At 52.7% G+C, this 16,015-nt stretch overlaps 1 protein-coding gene across 1 annotated transcript in view; it reads left to right on the top strand.

The window, feature by feature from the left end:
- The window catches only part of LOC127209651 (voltage-dependent P/Q-type calcium channel subunit alpha-1A), a 142,966-nt gene extending 129,296 nt beyond the window's left edge, over positions 1–13,670 (top strand). The window contains exons 36-44 of the mRNA XM_051169332.1: positions 1,513–1,620; positions 1,708–1,808; positions 6,106–6,215; positions 6,318–6,456; positions 6,635–6,748; positions 8,764–8,799; positions 9,719–9,905; positions 12,579–12,832; positions 13,200–13,670. Of these exons, the coding sequence (XP_051025289.1) occupies positions 1,513–1,620; positions 1,708–1,808; positions 6,106–6,215; positions 6,318–6,456; positions 6,635–6,748; positions 8,764–8,799; positions 9,719–9,905; positions 12,579–12,832; positions 13,200–13,670 (1,520 nt within the window). The remainder of the gene's footprint in view (positions 1–1,512; positions 1,621–1,707; positions 1,809–6,105; positions 6,216–6,317; positions 6,457–6,634; positions 6,749–8,763; positions 8,800–9,718; positions 9,906–12,578; positions 12,833–13,199) is intronic.
- Positions 13,671–16,015: the final 2,345 nt, after the last annotated feature.

Here is a 16,015-nt window from a genome sequence, read left to right on the forward strand (position 1 = left end):
TAGCCTTTTTCTCTGTGTGCCCTGGCTGGCCTGGAACTCAGAGATCCTCCTGCCTCTGCCTCCCACACCCAGCCTGAAGATAAACATTTTAATTCAGGGGCTGGAACACTGGCCAGATGCTTCGGCCGGTAAAGCTGTTTGTTACCAACCCTGGTGACCTGAATGGGATACCTGGACCCACTTAGTAGAAGGAAAAAACTAATTGCCTCACATTGTCCTGACTTCCATATGCTCTCACACATAAAAACATACATGCAAGCCAGGAGGTGGTGGCGCATGCCTTTAATCCCAGCACTCAGGAGGCAGAGGCAGGCATCGCTGTAAGTTCGAGGCCAGCCTGGTCTACAAAGTTAGTCCAGGACAGCCAAGGCTACACAGAGAAACCTTGTCTCAAAAAAACCAAAAAAGCACACACACACATACACACATGCAAAAACACAGAAAACATAAATGCACCGGGCATGGTAGCACACACCTTTATTCCCAACACTTAGGAGGCAGAGGCAGGTGGATTGCTGTGAGTTTGAGGCCAGCCTGGCCTACAAATCAAGTCCAGGACAGCCAAAGCTACACAGAGGAACCCTGTCTCGGGGGGTGGGGGGGAAGGTTTACAAATAGGATAAAAGACTAGGGTTTGGGAGCCAGATCAATGGGTAAGGTTCTTGCTGTACAGTGAGGGGCCCTCTCAGTCCCCCAGAGCTTCTGTAGCATTGAGTAGATGGCGACAAACTTCTGGAGCTCCTTTTCCAGTCACCCTAGCCTAGTGAGATTCCAAGCCAGTAAAAAATACTCTTTCAACACACGTGGGAAATGGCAGCCAAATCTCACCTCTGTCGTCCACATGAATGCACGCAAGTAAACAGGCACATTCATATACATTATGTGTGTGTATGTATGTTGTGTACCGCTAGGCAGACATATCTCTCACACACACACACACACACACACACACACACACACACACACACACACTACCTCACAGTGGGGGCCATCTGTTACAATGATAGCATATGCTCCACCCTGACTGATACACTTTCCCAGTCCCAGCTATCAAGTGCCTCAATCATGGAACAACGAGGGTGTTGTTTCAGACATTTTTGATGTGATTCAATGACGTGGCTCTTGCCTAGTATATGCAAGCTCCTAGGTTCCATCCCCAGCACCCAAAGTAGCCCCCTCCCAAAACCCTGATGCCAGCTCGTTCATGGACTTGAACTCCAGCCTGGATCAAGGGGACAAGGCCACAGCACTGTGGCAGTAATGGCCTGAAAGCTCTGTCCCAGGGCGGCACACACATACACTACTTGGATTAGCAAACGCCAGGTAGGGAAAGTACTGTGACTGTGGTCTTTATGGGTTTCACCGATGGGGAAACTGAGGCAGCGGGAGATAGCCAACCCTAGGAACAGAGTTGGTAAGTGGAAGCCAGGATGGTGATCTTGTCCCCTGGTCCTTTCAGTGCCTCTGAGGCAGGCCTGTGGGTGCTCACCCCTGTCTCGTTCTACTTTGCAGGCGGAGCTGACAAGCAGCAGATGGATGCGGAGCTCCGTAAGGAGATGATGGCCATTTGGCCCAACCTGTCTCAGAAGACCCTGGATCTGCTGGTCACACCTCACAAGTGTAAGAGCAAACGCAGGGAGGGGAGAGAGCAGAGGCCCCGGAGAGCAGCCTGGGCAGTGTGAGAGCTTACCTGTCCCTCTTCCACAGCCACGGACCTGACGGTGGGTAAGATCTACGCAGCCATGATGATCATGGAATACTACCGGCAGAGCAAGGCCAAAAAGCTGCAGGCCATGCGAGAGGAGCAGGTACTCCCATATCCAGGGGAGACCGGGAGGGGGGCCAGGAGGGAGGGGCTAGGAGGGGGGCCTGGGAGGGGGCGCTAGGAGGGGTTCCCGGGAGGTGGGGCCGCAAGGGGAGACTGGGTCCATTTGTCTTCGTGGGAACCAGTGGAAATAAGAAATGTGGTGAGGCCCTTCTCCCCGGCGGCTAGTGCTGAGAGTACGGAGTGTGTGCTCCGGGCTCGGAACACACATTTATTATTAAAAAATCCAAAAAAAATCTAAAAAATCCTTTGAAACCCCCCCCCAAAAAAGAAATGTGGTGAGGCTGGACCATATTTCTATCACCAACGGGTGCTGAGTGTCTGTCCGTGACAGTCACTGTTCCAACCCCTGGCCTGGCTGCCTGCCCACAGTGGGTGGCGTTCTCACTGAGGAGATGCTAAGGGCCTCAAATGATTGAATGACTGTTCTTAGAGTGGTAAATAGTGCCTGCCTTTGGGGCAAGTGGAGCCAACTGAAGAAGACACAGTGCTAGAGCCAGGATATGGGTGTCAAATGGACGGTCAGGGGCACCCTCCCTCGGGAGGTGAGAGATGAGCAGAGAACTGAGGTCGAAAGGAGAGGGACTGCAGACCTGGCTCAGCAGTCAGGAGCTGAGAGCAAGTGCTGCTCATGCAGAGGGCCGTGGGTCGGCTGCCAGCACCCACATGGCAGCTTACAACCAACTGCCCATAACGCCAGTTCCAGGGGATCTGAAGCACTCTCCCAGCCTCTCTGGTCACCTATCTCTCTCTCTCTCTCTCTCTCTCTCTCTCACAAACACACACACACACACACACACACACACACATGCCTATACATGTACACATAAAATACTAAGATATAGATATAGATTGTTTTTTTGTAATGTGCATTGGTGTGAGGGTGTCAGATCACCTAGAACTGGAGTTAGAGCCAGTGGTGAGCTGCCCAAGACAACATAGTGAGAACCTGTCTCAAAAGGAAAAAAGAAAGAAAGAAAGGAAGGAAGAAAGAAAGGAAAAAAAGAAAGGGAGGGGCTGGGAGAGCTGGTTCAGTGGATAAGAGCACCAGTTCCTCTTGCAGAGGACCCATGTTCAGTTCCCGGCGCCCACTACCACAGTGGCCTACAGCCACCCGTAGCTACAGTTCCTGGGGTCCTCAGGCATCAGGCATGCAAGCAGTGCACATGCATAATCATAGGTTTTCTCTGCTGATGAAATGAGCCAGTTCAAGTCAGATTAAAACATTTAATTTACAGGGCTGAAGAGATGACTCAGCAGTTAAGAGCACTGGCTACTCTTCCAGAGGTCCTGAGTTCAATTCCCAGCAACCACATGGCAGCTCATAACTGTCTGTAACTCTACTTCCAGAAAATCCAACACCTCTCACAGACATACATAGGCATACATGCAGGCAAAACAACAATGCAAATAAAATTAATTAATTTAAAAACAAAAATAAGGCCGGGTGGTGGTGGCACACACCTTTAATCCCAGCACTCGGGAGGCAGAGGCAGGTGGATTGCTGTGAGTTCAAGGCCAGCCTGGTCTACAAAGTGAGTCCCTGTCTCAACAATGACAGACATCCTAAATGACAGGGACAAAATATCAGGCTGCTGGGGGCTGGAGAGATGGCTCAGTGGTTAAGAGCACTGCCTGCTCTTCCAAAGGACCCCAGTTCAATTCCCAGCACCCACATGGCAGCTCACAACTGTCTGTAACTCCAAGATCTGACACCCTCACACCAACACACATAAATTAAAAAATTAAATAAATAAAAAATATTTTAAAAAAAATATCAGGCTGCTATGTGAGACTGAGCAACCTCAGGGTGTCAGAAAGTCGATGTGAAGATGAAGGGGGTGGGTTCCACAGAGAAACCCTGTCTCAAAAAACATTTAATTTACTGGGCACAGCTCTTGGGTGGGGTCACGATCCCAAAGAATAAAGCCAAAGAAGTTGCCATGGGGAGGGAGATGGAGAGCCAGGGCAAGAGAAAGAAAGAGCAGGTCCAGAGAGAGAGAAAAAAATCAGAAAGAGGCAGGACCCAAGTGTCTGGATTATATAGGTAAGACTCACCTGTGGGCCAGAAAGTTCCAGGGAAGGGTATACCAGCCATGCCCTGTAACAGGTAGGGACTGAGGGATGCTGGGAGAACAAGAGGCCAAGTCCATCTTGACATGGTTTTTTTTTTTTTAATTTCTTTGTTTATTATGTATATAATATCCTGCCTGCAAGCCAGAAGAGGACAGTAGATCTCATTATAGATGGTTGTGAGCCACCCAGATGGTTGCTGGGAATTGAACTCATGACCTTTAGAAGAGCAGTCGGTGCTCTTAACCTCTGAGCCATCTCTCCAGCCCCCATCTTGATATGTTAAATATACACCTCAGCCACTTGTCTCAGGTCTGAAACCCAACACACACATGCAGGCAGAAGAACTGTACACACAAAATAATAAAACTTTTGTTTTTTCATGACAAGGTTTCTCTGTGTATCCTTGGCTGTCCTGGACTCACTCTGTAGACCAGGCTGGCCTAGAACTCACAGGGATCCACCTGCCTCTGCCTCCCGAGTGCTGGGATTAAAAGCGTGTGCCACCACGCCTTTAGGCGGGTGTTCTTATCTCAGAGACTTTGGTACAGTTTGGCTCCTCTGAGAGTGACTCTCAGCAGTCTTTATGACTTACTGAGCAGAGGAGGGGCTAGGTGACTGGTGGGTTTCAGGGACTTCCTTAAGCTACTTAGTGTTGTTTATTACCTTGTGCCTCAAAGAACTGGCAGAGAAAACAAGCTATACAAAGGCCCTGGGGCTGATTAGTTTGGGAAATATAGGTAACAGAACACATTAAAGAGGGGACTGAGAGGCCGGGCGTAGTGGCGCACGCCTTTAATGCCAACACTCGGGAGGCAGAGGCAGGCGGATCGCTGTGAGTTCGAGGCCAGCCTGGTCTACAAAGTGAGTCCAGGACAGCCAAGGCTACACAGAGAAACTCTGTCTCGAAAAACAAAAAGCAAAAAAAAAAAAAAGGGGGGGGTGTGTGAGAGGACACAAGAGTTGGAGGATATAGAGCTGAACCCTGGAGACTGCAGGGTGAACTCTGGCTGTTATTCCAAATGACAACGGAGCGGAAGGGGGGGGGCGTGTCTAAGTACGGGAGGGACAGCCCACTGGGTGCCTGCTGGGGCCCTCTAGTGGCTGTGTGTGGGAAGAGGCGTGGGGTGTGGAGGCTGAACATGGTAAAGGGTAGGCAGTAAGTGGTTTACTTCTGAATGAATTTGCGTGGAAGACATGTAGATAAAAGTTGATTGTGTGCGTCTCCAGCCTTAACTTTGTAGATGACAGCATGGCATCACGATGTCCAGAGGTGGACAGGGTCTCAGGAAATAGTGCCGCACAGGTTCTTGTCTCGGAGGTCCTCAGTTCCGTTCTCTGTGCATGTGTACATGCACAAAAAATGGACACCCAAAACAAATAAATACATTTAAGTAAGAGAGAAAAATATTAATTAGGGCACTAAAGAAGGAAAGTCAGCACTCGGGAGGCAGAGGCAGGCGGATCGCTGTGAGTTCGAGGCCAGCCTGGTCTACAAAGTGAGTCCAGGACAGTCAAGGCTACACAGAGAAACCCTGTCTCAAAAAACCAAAAAAAAAAAAAAAAAAAGAAAAAGAAAAAAAAAAGAAAAAAGAAGGAAAGTCAGGCAAATCTCTATGAGTTCCAGGACAGCCAGAACTACATAGAGAAAGGCCAGCCCTCAGAAGAATGAAAAAGAAAGAAAGAAAGAGGGGCTGGAGAGATGGCTCAGAGGTTAAGAGCACTGCCTGCTCTTCCAGAGGTCCTGAGTTCAATTCCCAGCAACCACATGATGGCTCACAACCATCTATAATGAGATCTGATGCCCTCTTCTGGACTGCATGTCTACATCAGATATATAGAAAATAAATAAATCTTTTTAAAAAAGAAAGAAAGAAGGAAAGAGGTAACTAGCTGACGGAACAGACCTATCTGTGTGTAAGTGGGTGTCTCGAATGTCTTGTTGGCCCGGCATAGTGGCACATGCCTTTAATCCCAGCACTTGGGAGGCAGAGGCAGAAGGAGGATCTTTGTGAGTTCAAGCCCAGCCTGCTCTACAAAGTGAGTTCCAGGACAGCCAGAGCTATACACAGAGAAACCCTGTCTCAAAAACAAACAAACAAAAAAAGACTTGTTACTTGCCTACTGGGTTTGACCTCCAGCTGCCGGTGGGTGCTCGCTCTGTGCAGCCCCTCCTGTACACGGTCACTTCTTTCTTCTCTTCCCAGAACCGGACCCCACTCATGTTCCAGCGCATGGAGCCTCCATCTCCAACACAGGAGGGAGGACCCAGCCAGAACGCCCTTCCCTCCACTCAGCTAGACCCAGGAGGAGGCCTGTGAGTACCCATCTGAGCAATCGTGGATGAGTTTTGAATGCCAGGGTCCGGGGTCCAAAGCCCAGAGGATGCACACCCTTCTGGCCTCTGTCCCCGGTGCAGGATGGCTCAAGAAAGCGGCATGAAGGAGAGCCCGTCCTGGGTGACCCAGCGGGCCCAAGAAATGTTCCAGAAGACGGGCACCTGGAGCCCAGAGCGAGGGCCACCCAGTGATATGCCTAACAACCAGCTCAACTCACAGGTGCTGCTGCCCCTCCCCCAGGCCGGGGGGGGGGGGGGAATGGGCGGGGGTGGTTCAGGCCTAAAGGGTTTACTGAGAAGACACACACACACACACACACACACACACACACACACACACACACACACACACAGAGTCAGGGGCCCAGACTCACCCTACCTCACCCTCTGCCTGACAGTCTGTGGAGATGCGAGAAATGGGTACAGATGGCTACTCAGACAGCGAACACTACCTCCCCATGGAAGGCCAGGCCAGGGCTGCCTCCATGCCCCGCCTCCCAGCGGAAAACCAGGTGAGAGCTTGCAGGGTTCTGAGTCATGCCCACACAAGTTCCTGAGGACCCTGTACTTGTTTCTTAGGCACCCTGGCCTAGATGGGACCACCTACAGCTTTGTGGGGAAGGGGGGGCGGATCTACCTTTTCCTGACTCCTTCAGAGCCTCCTAACATATCCCTGACAGAAGCCAGAGAGAGATGTGGGGGCGGAGCAGGGGGGGGTACCCTTGCAGAGTATAGTAGTCAGTGCCAAGTGGCTTCTTTCTGCCCTATTTGGGAGCACCAAGAGCAGGGGGGATGGGTTTGGAAAGAGGTGGGTCCGGCCCTGGTGAGAGATGCCTTTGGGAATGCCACGCACTCAGGAGGCTGGGAAACAAGAGTTCCTGGCCAGCTTACATTATAGATGTGGGCCGTAATCTCAAAAGGAACAACATGGCTTACAGCCATAATCCCAGCACTTAGGAGGTGGAAACAGGACCATCGGGAGTTCAAGGCCAGGCTAGTTTGAGGCCAGCCTGAACTCTGTAAGATCCTGTCTCCAAACAAAATTTAAGAATCCTGACTGCTAGCTGCAGAGGTGGCCCATCGGGTAAGAGCACACTCTGTTCTTGCAGAGGACCTAACTGACTACAAGCACCTACACTAGATGACAGCTCACAGTCTCCTGTGACTGGAGCTCCAGGGGACCCAGTACCCTCTTCTGGCCTTCTCAGGCACCTACACACAGGCGCACAAACTCCCACACACACAAACACAAATAAGAAATGAGGTTTCCAGGCTGGAGAGCTGGCTCAGAGGTTAAGAGCACTGGCTGCTCTTCCAGAGGTCCTGAGTTCAATTCCCAGTGACCATGTGGTGGCTCACAACCATCTATAATTGAGATCTGGTGCCCTCTTCTGGCGTGCAGGTGTACATGCAGGCAAAACCACTGCATTCATAGTAAATAGATCTTTTAATTAAAAAAAAAAAAAAGAAGAAGAAGAAAGAAAAAGAAACGAATTTTTCAAAAGAAAAATAGAATCCTGACTCCAAAGCTGGAGGTGGAACTCAAGGTATTCCCTGCGCTTAGCATGGGCAGACCTGGGTCCCATCACAGCAAAAACATGTCCCTGTCTACCTATGCACTCCACACACACCACTCACATGTGCACCTGCACATACGTGCACATGCACCTGTGTGCTGCCATCGTTAACAGGCATGTTCATGTGCATGCACATGGCATGCTGCCTTCAGGAAGAGGGCATGTCTGAGGAATCTGAAGGCAGAGTCTGGGTGGGCCTGGGATGGCTGGGGGCATATATTCTGTCACACGTCTGGGAGGGGCGGGCGGTTGGGTGTGTACCTGGTATGTGTGTCTCACTGTGGCTGCTTCGGGGCCCTAAGAGGGAAAGCGAGATCCCCCACTGGGAGGAGCAAAGCATGCCTGGCTATTGTGCTGTTGGATAAAGCTCAGGCTGCCACTGAGGACACGAGGAGGAAAGGGCAGGAGGAGGGGGGCAGGCATGTCTGGCTGGGGCAGCTTGCCCTCTGTCGTGTAGCATATTCGCTGCGCCTGGCTGGGTCCTCATGGCCCAAGGGCCTGGCCTCTGGCTGCTGTGACTTTGGGGTGCATGTAGCTGCCCCATGCCTTCTGTCAGGCCTGGCCTGCTGGTCCCCAAAACAGAGATGAGCCAAGCTGGGCCGATGGCCACCTACCTGGAAGCTTTGAGCTGAAGCTGGGGCGAGGCGGGGGAGGGGTGCTGGGCCGCAGTGCATCGCATGAGATGGGCCAGGAGCCTGTGGCCTTGCTGTTCCATCTGTCAGTCTTGTGTCTCTGCCATCTGTCTGTCTACTGTTTCTTCTGTGCCCGTTGTCGGGGACAGCCTGCCGGGTCCTGGGGCACCCCCTCATCAACACCGGAAATTTAACCTCTCTCTACCCACCACCTCCTCCGTGTACCACCCACCACCTCGCCATCCTTTTTGCCTTTTTATATTTATTTCCTTCTTTCTGTTTTTTTTCTGTGTGCGCCATCCTGTGGGGCTGGGACAGAGGAGAAGGGGCCGGCCACGTGGAAATAACCTCAGTGTATGTACCGCGCCCGGCCAACTTGGCTCCAGCCCCTCTCCCTCCCTGCCCTGTCTGTGACAGCTCCCACCATCTCCCCCTGCCCTCCACCCCACCCTTTTGTTGCAGACCCCACCCCTCCCCCATGGAGCCCTTTCCTTGTGTGTTGTGTCCTGTGTGTGCACGGGGCCACACTGCACCCCACTTCGTCTTCAGAGCCTCCAAGAGGCCGACCTGCCCACCCTGCCCCTTTCTTGGGGGTCTGTTTCTCCAACTCCACCAGTGATCACTGGCCTACTGCCTCAGGTCCCATTAGCTCCTGCCTTGGGCTGGGTCCTGCACATCAGAGTTGGACCAGGCCTGGTCCAGTTGGCCCTGTCTTCTGCTACAGAGAACTGAAGTCTATCCATGGCTGAGCAAGACCAAGGATTGTGGGACAGTAAATGCAGACTCAGAATGATCTCCTCTATCTCCATTTGCCAGGGCAGCCCAAGCGGGGCCTGGGCGATAAGAACCAGAGGTGGGGGTCGGGCTGAGGGTCTGGGTCAGGAGAGTTGGGCCAAGGAGAAGCAGGGCTCCCAGGCTTGCACTGTGCAAGTGGAACATGCTTCCTGTCAACCAGCCAGCCTGAACACCAGGGGCTCCTGGAAAGCAGGGCAAGGGGTTAGCAGGGCCTTCTGGCCAGAGTCCAGCACATACCCCAAGAACCAAACCCCAGTCCTGTCAGTGAGACTTAAGTATCCTTAGGGCTCTACCCTTGCTGCCAGCAAGCCAGACACTCAAACCCCCGCCCCACCACTGCACCCCTGGACACAGTCCCTGGATGCTCACACACCCTGATTCTGTCACCAATCAGCCAAGCATCGGCTGCGGGGCTGGAAGGCGCAGGCCACACCCATGCCAGCCATTAACTCTGCCCACACCTGTGCCCCTCTCCCAGACCATCTCTGATACCAGCCCCATGAAGCGCTCAGCCTCTGTGCTGGGACCCAAAGCCCGGCGACTGGATGACTATTCACTGGAGAGGGTACCACCAGAGGAAAACCAACGGTACCACCAACGCCGCCGGGACCGTGGCCACCGCACCTCTGAGCGCTCTCTGGGCCGCTACACTGATGTGGACACAGGTAGGCCAAAACAGGACTCAGGAAAGAGGACCTGAAAAAAGCAAAAACAAACAAACAAATAAAAACGCAAAAACCCAGGGAGGAGGAGGCTGATACCAGCATGGGGGAAGCTGGGAGAGAGAAGGTTAGGATCTGGAGTTGGAGGCCAGCCAAGGTACATAATATGGCACGTCTTTAATCCTGGCACTCAGGAGGTAGAGGTAGGAGGAATCTCTGAGTTTGAGGCCAACCTGGTCTACAGAGCGAGTTCCAGGAGAGCTGGAGGCACACAGAGAAACCCTGTCTCAAAAAACAGAAAGAGCGAGCACTGGAGAGATGGCTCAGTGGTTAAGGCCACTGACTGCTCTTCCAGTGGACCCAGGTTCAATCCCCAGCAACCACATGGCAGTTCACACCTGTCTGTAACTCCAGTTCCAGGGGATCCGACACCTTCACAAAGGCATGCATGTAGGTAAAACACCGATGCACATGGGGGGAAGCAGTTGGTTGGTGCACAAGACCTGACTCAGGATCACAGCAGCATGTACAAAGCCAGGTCTGGGGAGGCAGAAACAACTGGGTCCCTGCTGCCCACAGGCTGACCAGCTTAAGCCACTCCCTGAGGCCCAGGCTAGTGAGAGACACTGTATTTGTAAAGAACCACTTAAAAGCCAGGTGTGGTGGTGGCGCACGCCTTTAACCCCAGCACTCGGGAGGCAGAGGCAGGCGGACCGCTGTGAGTTCGAGGCCAGCCTGGTCTACAAAGTGAGTCCAGGACAGTCAAGACTACACAGAGAAGCCCTGTCTCCAACCAACCAAACAAGCAAAAGAACCACTTAAAGACAGGGTAGTGGATGTCTGTAATCCCAGCCTTCCTATGGTGAGATGGGAGATGAGACAGCAGAGTCCCTAGAAGCTCTTGGGCCGGCTAGCATGGCATATACGGCAAGTAACAAGACCCTGTCTCAAACAGAAGATGAGGGCCACCACCCAATATTGTCCCAACCTCCACGTGCACTTTGTGACACTTGCACCCACGATCACACACTTGTACACACATCACATACACCTAGAGAAATAAATAAGACATATTTATTTAGTTTGAGACAGAATCTCACTATGTTCAAGGTCACAGTTGGCCTTGAACTCACAGAAATCCTCCTGCTTCTACCTCTGGAATGCTAGGATTAAAGGTATGCCTTGCATGGTTGTTGCTAGGTATTTTGTTGTTTGTTGTTGTTTGTTTTGGTTTTTCTTGTTGTTGTTGTTTTGGTTTGGTTTTTCTTTAAAGGTTTATTTGTTATTTATACAGTATTCTGCCCACAACATATGGCCTGCGCAAAACAAGAAGGCACCAGATCTCTCTTTTTTCTTTCTTTCTTTCTTTTTTGTTGTTGTTGTTGTTGTTGTTGTTGTTGTTGTTTTGGTTTTCCAAGACTCTGTGTAGTCTTGGCTGTCCTGGACTCACTTTGTAGACCGGGCTGGCCTCGAACTCCCAGTGATCCACCTGCCTATGCCTCCCAAGTGCTGGGATTAAAGGTGTGTGCCACCACCTCCCGGCTTTTGAAGGCACCAGATCTCATTACAGGTGGTTGTAAGCCACCATGTGGTGGCTAGGAATTGAACTCGGGATCTTCAGAAGAACAGACAGTGCTCTTAACCTCTGAGCCATCTCTCTAGCCCTGTTTTGGTTTTTCAAGACAGGGTTTCTCTTGCAGTTCTGGCTGTCCTGGACTGACTTTGTAGACCAAGCTGGCCTCAAACTCACAGTGGTCTGCCTTCCTCTGCCTCCCAAGTGCTGGGATTAAAGGTGTGCGCCACCACGCCCAGCCTGTTTTCCCCATGAGAGCTTCTGCACAGTTTCTCTGTGTTGCCCTGGCTCACTCTGTAGACCAGGCTGTCCTTGAACACAGAGATCTGCCTCTGCCTCTTGAGGGCTGGGACTGAAGGGGTGTGCCACAATGCCAGGCTGCATATTATTTTTCTAATTCGTGTGTGTGTGTGTGTGTGTGTGTGTGTGTGTGTGTGTGTGTGTGTGTGTTCATGAATGCAGTTGCCCCCAGAGGCCAGAAGAGGGTGTTGGATCTCCTGGACCTAGAGCAGTTGTGAGCTGCCAGACATGGGTGCAGGAAACTGAACTTAGCTCCTCGGCAAGAGCAGCCGACAGTCTTGGCCACTGAACCATGACAGAAACAGCCCCCCTCCCCCACTAAAACAAAAGTAAGGTGAGCCGCTCCTGAGGAGCGCTCCTAGGGTTAACTTATGCCCTCCACATGTAGGTGCACACACATACAAACAGAGTTGAGGGAAACGTAAAAGGAAGAGAAGAGGCTGGGCCAGGTGTATCTGGATGGTAGGTACCAGCTAACATGCGCAAGGTCATATTCAATGCTAAGAAAGCGGATGGGCCCAGCAAGATGGCTCAGCCTGTAAAGGCATTTGCTGCCAAGTCCGAAGACCTGAGTATGGTTCCTAGAACCCATGAGGTGGAAGGTCACACCTGTCAGATGAGTGCCACAGCGGGAAGATGCGAGGGCTGAGGGAGAGTAGATGAATAAGGAAGGAAGCGGGGGGGGGGGGGGGGGGGGGGGGGTTGCTGCATAGAGCCTGGGGACCCTCCAGGTCCTGCCTCCCCAGACTTCTCCCTTCCCTCTGGGACCTCTTCTTCTTTCCTCACCATTGCCTTCCACTTAGGCCTGGGGACAGATCTGAGTATGACTACCCAATCGGGTGACCTGCCCTCCAAAGATCGGGACCAGGACCGGGGCCGGCCGAAGGACCGGAAGCATCGGCCGCACCACCACCACCACCACCATCATCATCATCCCCCGGCCCCGGACCGGGAGCGCTACGCACAGGAGCGGCCGGACACAGGCCGGGCGCGGGCCCGGGAGCAGCGCTGGTCCCGCTCGCCCAGCGAGGGTCGGGAGCACGCGACACACAGACAGGTGCGTGTGGCAGGCCCAGACTGACCCCGGACTGGATGGGCAGGGGCGGGGCTGCAGGAGGTGAGAAGGGGCGGGGGTGGGCCTGGGAGGCACCCGGGGTGGGGCGCGGTAGCCCGGTGCTCTTGCTTTCCCCCTTGGACGGCTTCCCTGCGACTCGTGTCCTGCGGACGCCTGTGAGTGACTTCGGAAACTTACGAAGCTCGTTTCTCGTTTCTCTCCTCACTGTTGTGTTGGTTTGCCCGCCCCCCTCCCCGCCTCTCCGTCCCGCCGCCCGCCCGCCCGCCCTCCCGTCTGTGTGTCCCCGTGTGCTCCTGGTTGGTCCGTGGTATCTTTGCTTTTGATTTCCTTTGTTTCGATTTTCGTGTAGGGCAGTAGTTCCGTCAGTGGAAGCCCAGCCCCCTCTACGTCCGGCACCAGCACGCCCCGGCGCGGCCGCCGCCAGCTCCCCCAGACCCCCTGCACCCCGCGGCCGCTTGTGTCCTACTCGCCCGCTCCGCGCAGGCCAGCGGCGCGCAGGATGGCGGGTCCTGCAGCGCCCCCTGGCGGCTCGCCGAGGGGTTGCCGCCGTGCGCCGCGCTGGCCTGCGCATGCGCCTGAGGGCCCGCGGCCGCGCGGCGCCGACTACACCGAGCCCGACGGCCCCCGCGAGCAGCCAGGGGGCGCGCACGAGCCCGCGCCGCGCTCGCCCAGGACTCCGCGCGCCGCGGGCTGCGCGTCACCGCGCCACGGCCGCAGGTTGCCCAATGGCTACTACGCGGGGCACGGCGCGCCGCGGCCGCGCACAGCCCGCAGGGGCGCGCACGACGCGTACAGCGAGAGCGAGGACGACTGGTGCTAAGCCGCCCCGCCCCCCCACCCCGCAGCGCCCGCAAAGTGCGGGCGCCCCGCGAATGATAAACAATAACGTTTTTAAAAATGAAAACCGGGGAGGAAAACAAAAAATAGCTTCTATTGATGAGTTTTATCATCTCAATTGAATCTTTCGTTTTCCCGGTGAACGAAACCGAGGTGGCTGCGAGCCGGAGGGACGGCTGCACGCCCCACACTTCTCAGACCCACGGGAGTGCTTGCGGGCCACGCCAAACGTATTACTGCCTGCAGAGATCAACTACAAGAAAAATAAACACTTACAGTTTTTAAAAGGACAAAAAAAAAAAAAAAAGGTTGAGAAAAACTTTTTTTTTCTGACATTTGGTCCTGCTTGAAATAACAAAAGAAAAAAGAGAAAAAATAACAACAACCACCGATTCCCTTGCTTCTTTTTTCCTTTATCTTTTTAAAAACTTTTTTTTTTCTTTTTTTCCTATCTTGTTTGAAAAACGTGGGCTTGGGACTGTGAAATATTGCATGACATTAAAAAGAACAAAAAAAAAATAAAATAAAAACGAAAAAACTTGAATCCAAGGGCTTCTGAACTGGAGTGGTCTTTGCCCCTTGACCAAAATGCCATGCAAGTTACTCTTGGAAAATGGATGGAAGAGGAGAGGCAGTTTGTTAGCTCCCAGAGAAACAGCACGAGGGTCATCGCTGAGCCCACAGGCACCAGGAACACAGCCCAGGGCTGGCTCCCAGTTAAGGGCAGCTGTGACTTCTTGAGAGGCAGGGCAGAGGCTCTCCTGGCCAGAGACTCTCCTGGCTGTGCCCAGCCTTTGGTACCACCCACCTCTGCCTGGGGAGTTCCTCAACCTGCCACAGCCATGGAGAAACTCTAAGGGGATGGGAGGGGGGTCAAAGATCTGAACAGCCCTGGAAGGATTATGGGTCCCATCAGAGCAAAGAGTGGGACCAGGACTTTTTTATTTTTTTAAGATTCATTTATTATGCATACAGTTCTGCCTGCACTCCAGAAGAGGGCACCATATCTCATTCTAGATGGTTGTGAGCCATCGTGTGGTTGCTGGGAATTGAACTCAGGACCTCTGGAAGAAACAACCGGTACTCTTAACCTCTGAACCATCTCTCCAGCCCAGAGTTTTTGGGGTTTTTTGATTTTTTGTTTTGTTTTGTTTTTAAAGATTTATTGTTATTTATATATATGTGGGCTTGGGCATGTGTGAAAGTGCCTTCTGAGGCCAGAGATTGGATACCTGAAGCCAGAGTTACAGGCAGGTGTGAGTCCTCCAACCCGGCTGCTGGGAACTGAGCTCAGTTCCTTTGAAAGCGCAGTATATGCTCTTAACTTCTGAGCCACCTTTTCAGCCTCCCTCCCTCCCCCAGCCTTCCGTCCCCACCAGGGTTCTTACACAGAAATGATTCCCTCACCCGGCATTCTGCCTACGTACCGGTACCCACAGCAGCCTTCCAACAGCTGGCCACGCACTTCAGATGATAAGAGCCCCCTGCCCAGTGCCTCAGTCTCCCTGGCCTTAACCTCCCACTTTGCCTGTTTGGGAAATCCTCTGTGGATATAGCTTGTGTCTGTAAAACGGAAGTAAGGTTAAGAGATTGGAACCTTTGTTCACACAAAGGCCAGGTACCCCTCTTTCACCTTGAGACAAAGATCATTTCTCTGGCCTGATGGGGCAGCTTTGGGTTGTGTGTGTCTGGGGGTGTATGGTGTGTGTGTGCATATGCATTCGTACAAGGGTGCGCGCATATGAATTGTGTGAAGGCCACACAGGTCTTCTCTCATTGTTAGCCACCTTTTGTTTTTTTGTTTAGTTGGTTGGTTTTTGGTTTTTCGTGACAGGGTTTCTCCGTGTAGCCTTGACTGTCCTGGATTCGTTTTTGTAGACCAGGCTGGCCTCAAGCTCACAGAGATCCACCTGCCTCTGCCTCCCGGGTGTTGGGATTCCAGGTGTGTGCCACCACTGGCCAGGCACACACTTCGGTTTTCAAAGCAGTCATTAGACTGAGTGATTGTCACTACCACCCAGCCTTGACATCGTATTTTCAAAACTTCACTGACTTTGTAACCTTTAGCGCGTGTGATTTAAGTTCTCTGTGCTCCTATTTCTCTTTAGTAAAATGGAAATAATAGAACTAGACACACATCATGTGGGTTTTTTTTCTCCTTTTTATGATATATAAAATATGTGAGCTCTGTGTTCTGATTAAGACATCTGCCATGAAAGCAGCCAGCGTGCGTGGGGGGCTGCGGGGGGGGGGCTGCTGAGGTGGCTCAATAGTTAGATCACTGCTGTCCGAGAGGACCTGGATCCCATTTCCAGCACCCACGTGGCA

This window comes from Acomys russatus, chromosome 26 (genome assembly GCF_903995435.1).
Source record: "Acomys russatus chromosome 26, mAcoRus1.1, whole genome shotgun sequence".
NCBI classification, from domain to species: domain Eukaryota; kingdom Metazoa; phylum Chordata; class Mammalia; order Rodentia; family Muridae; genus Acomys; species Acomys russatus.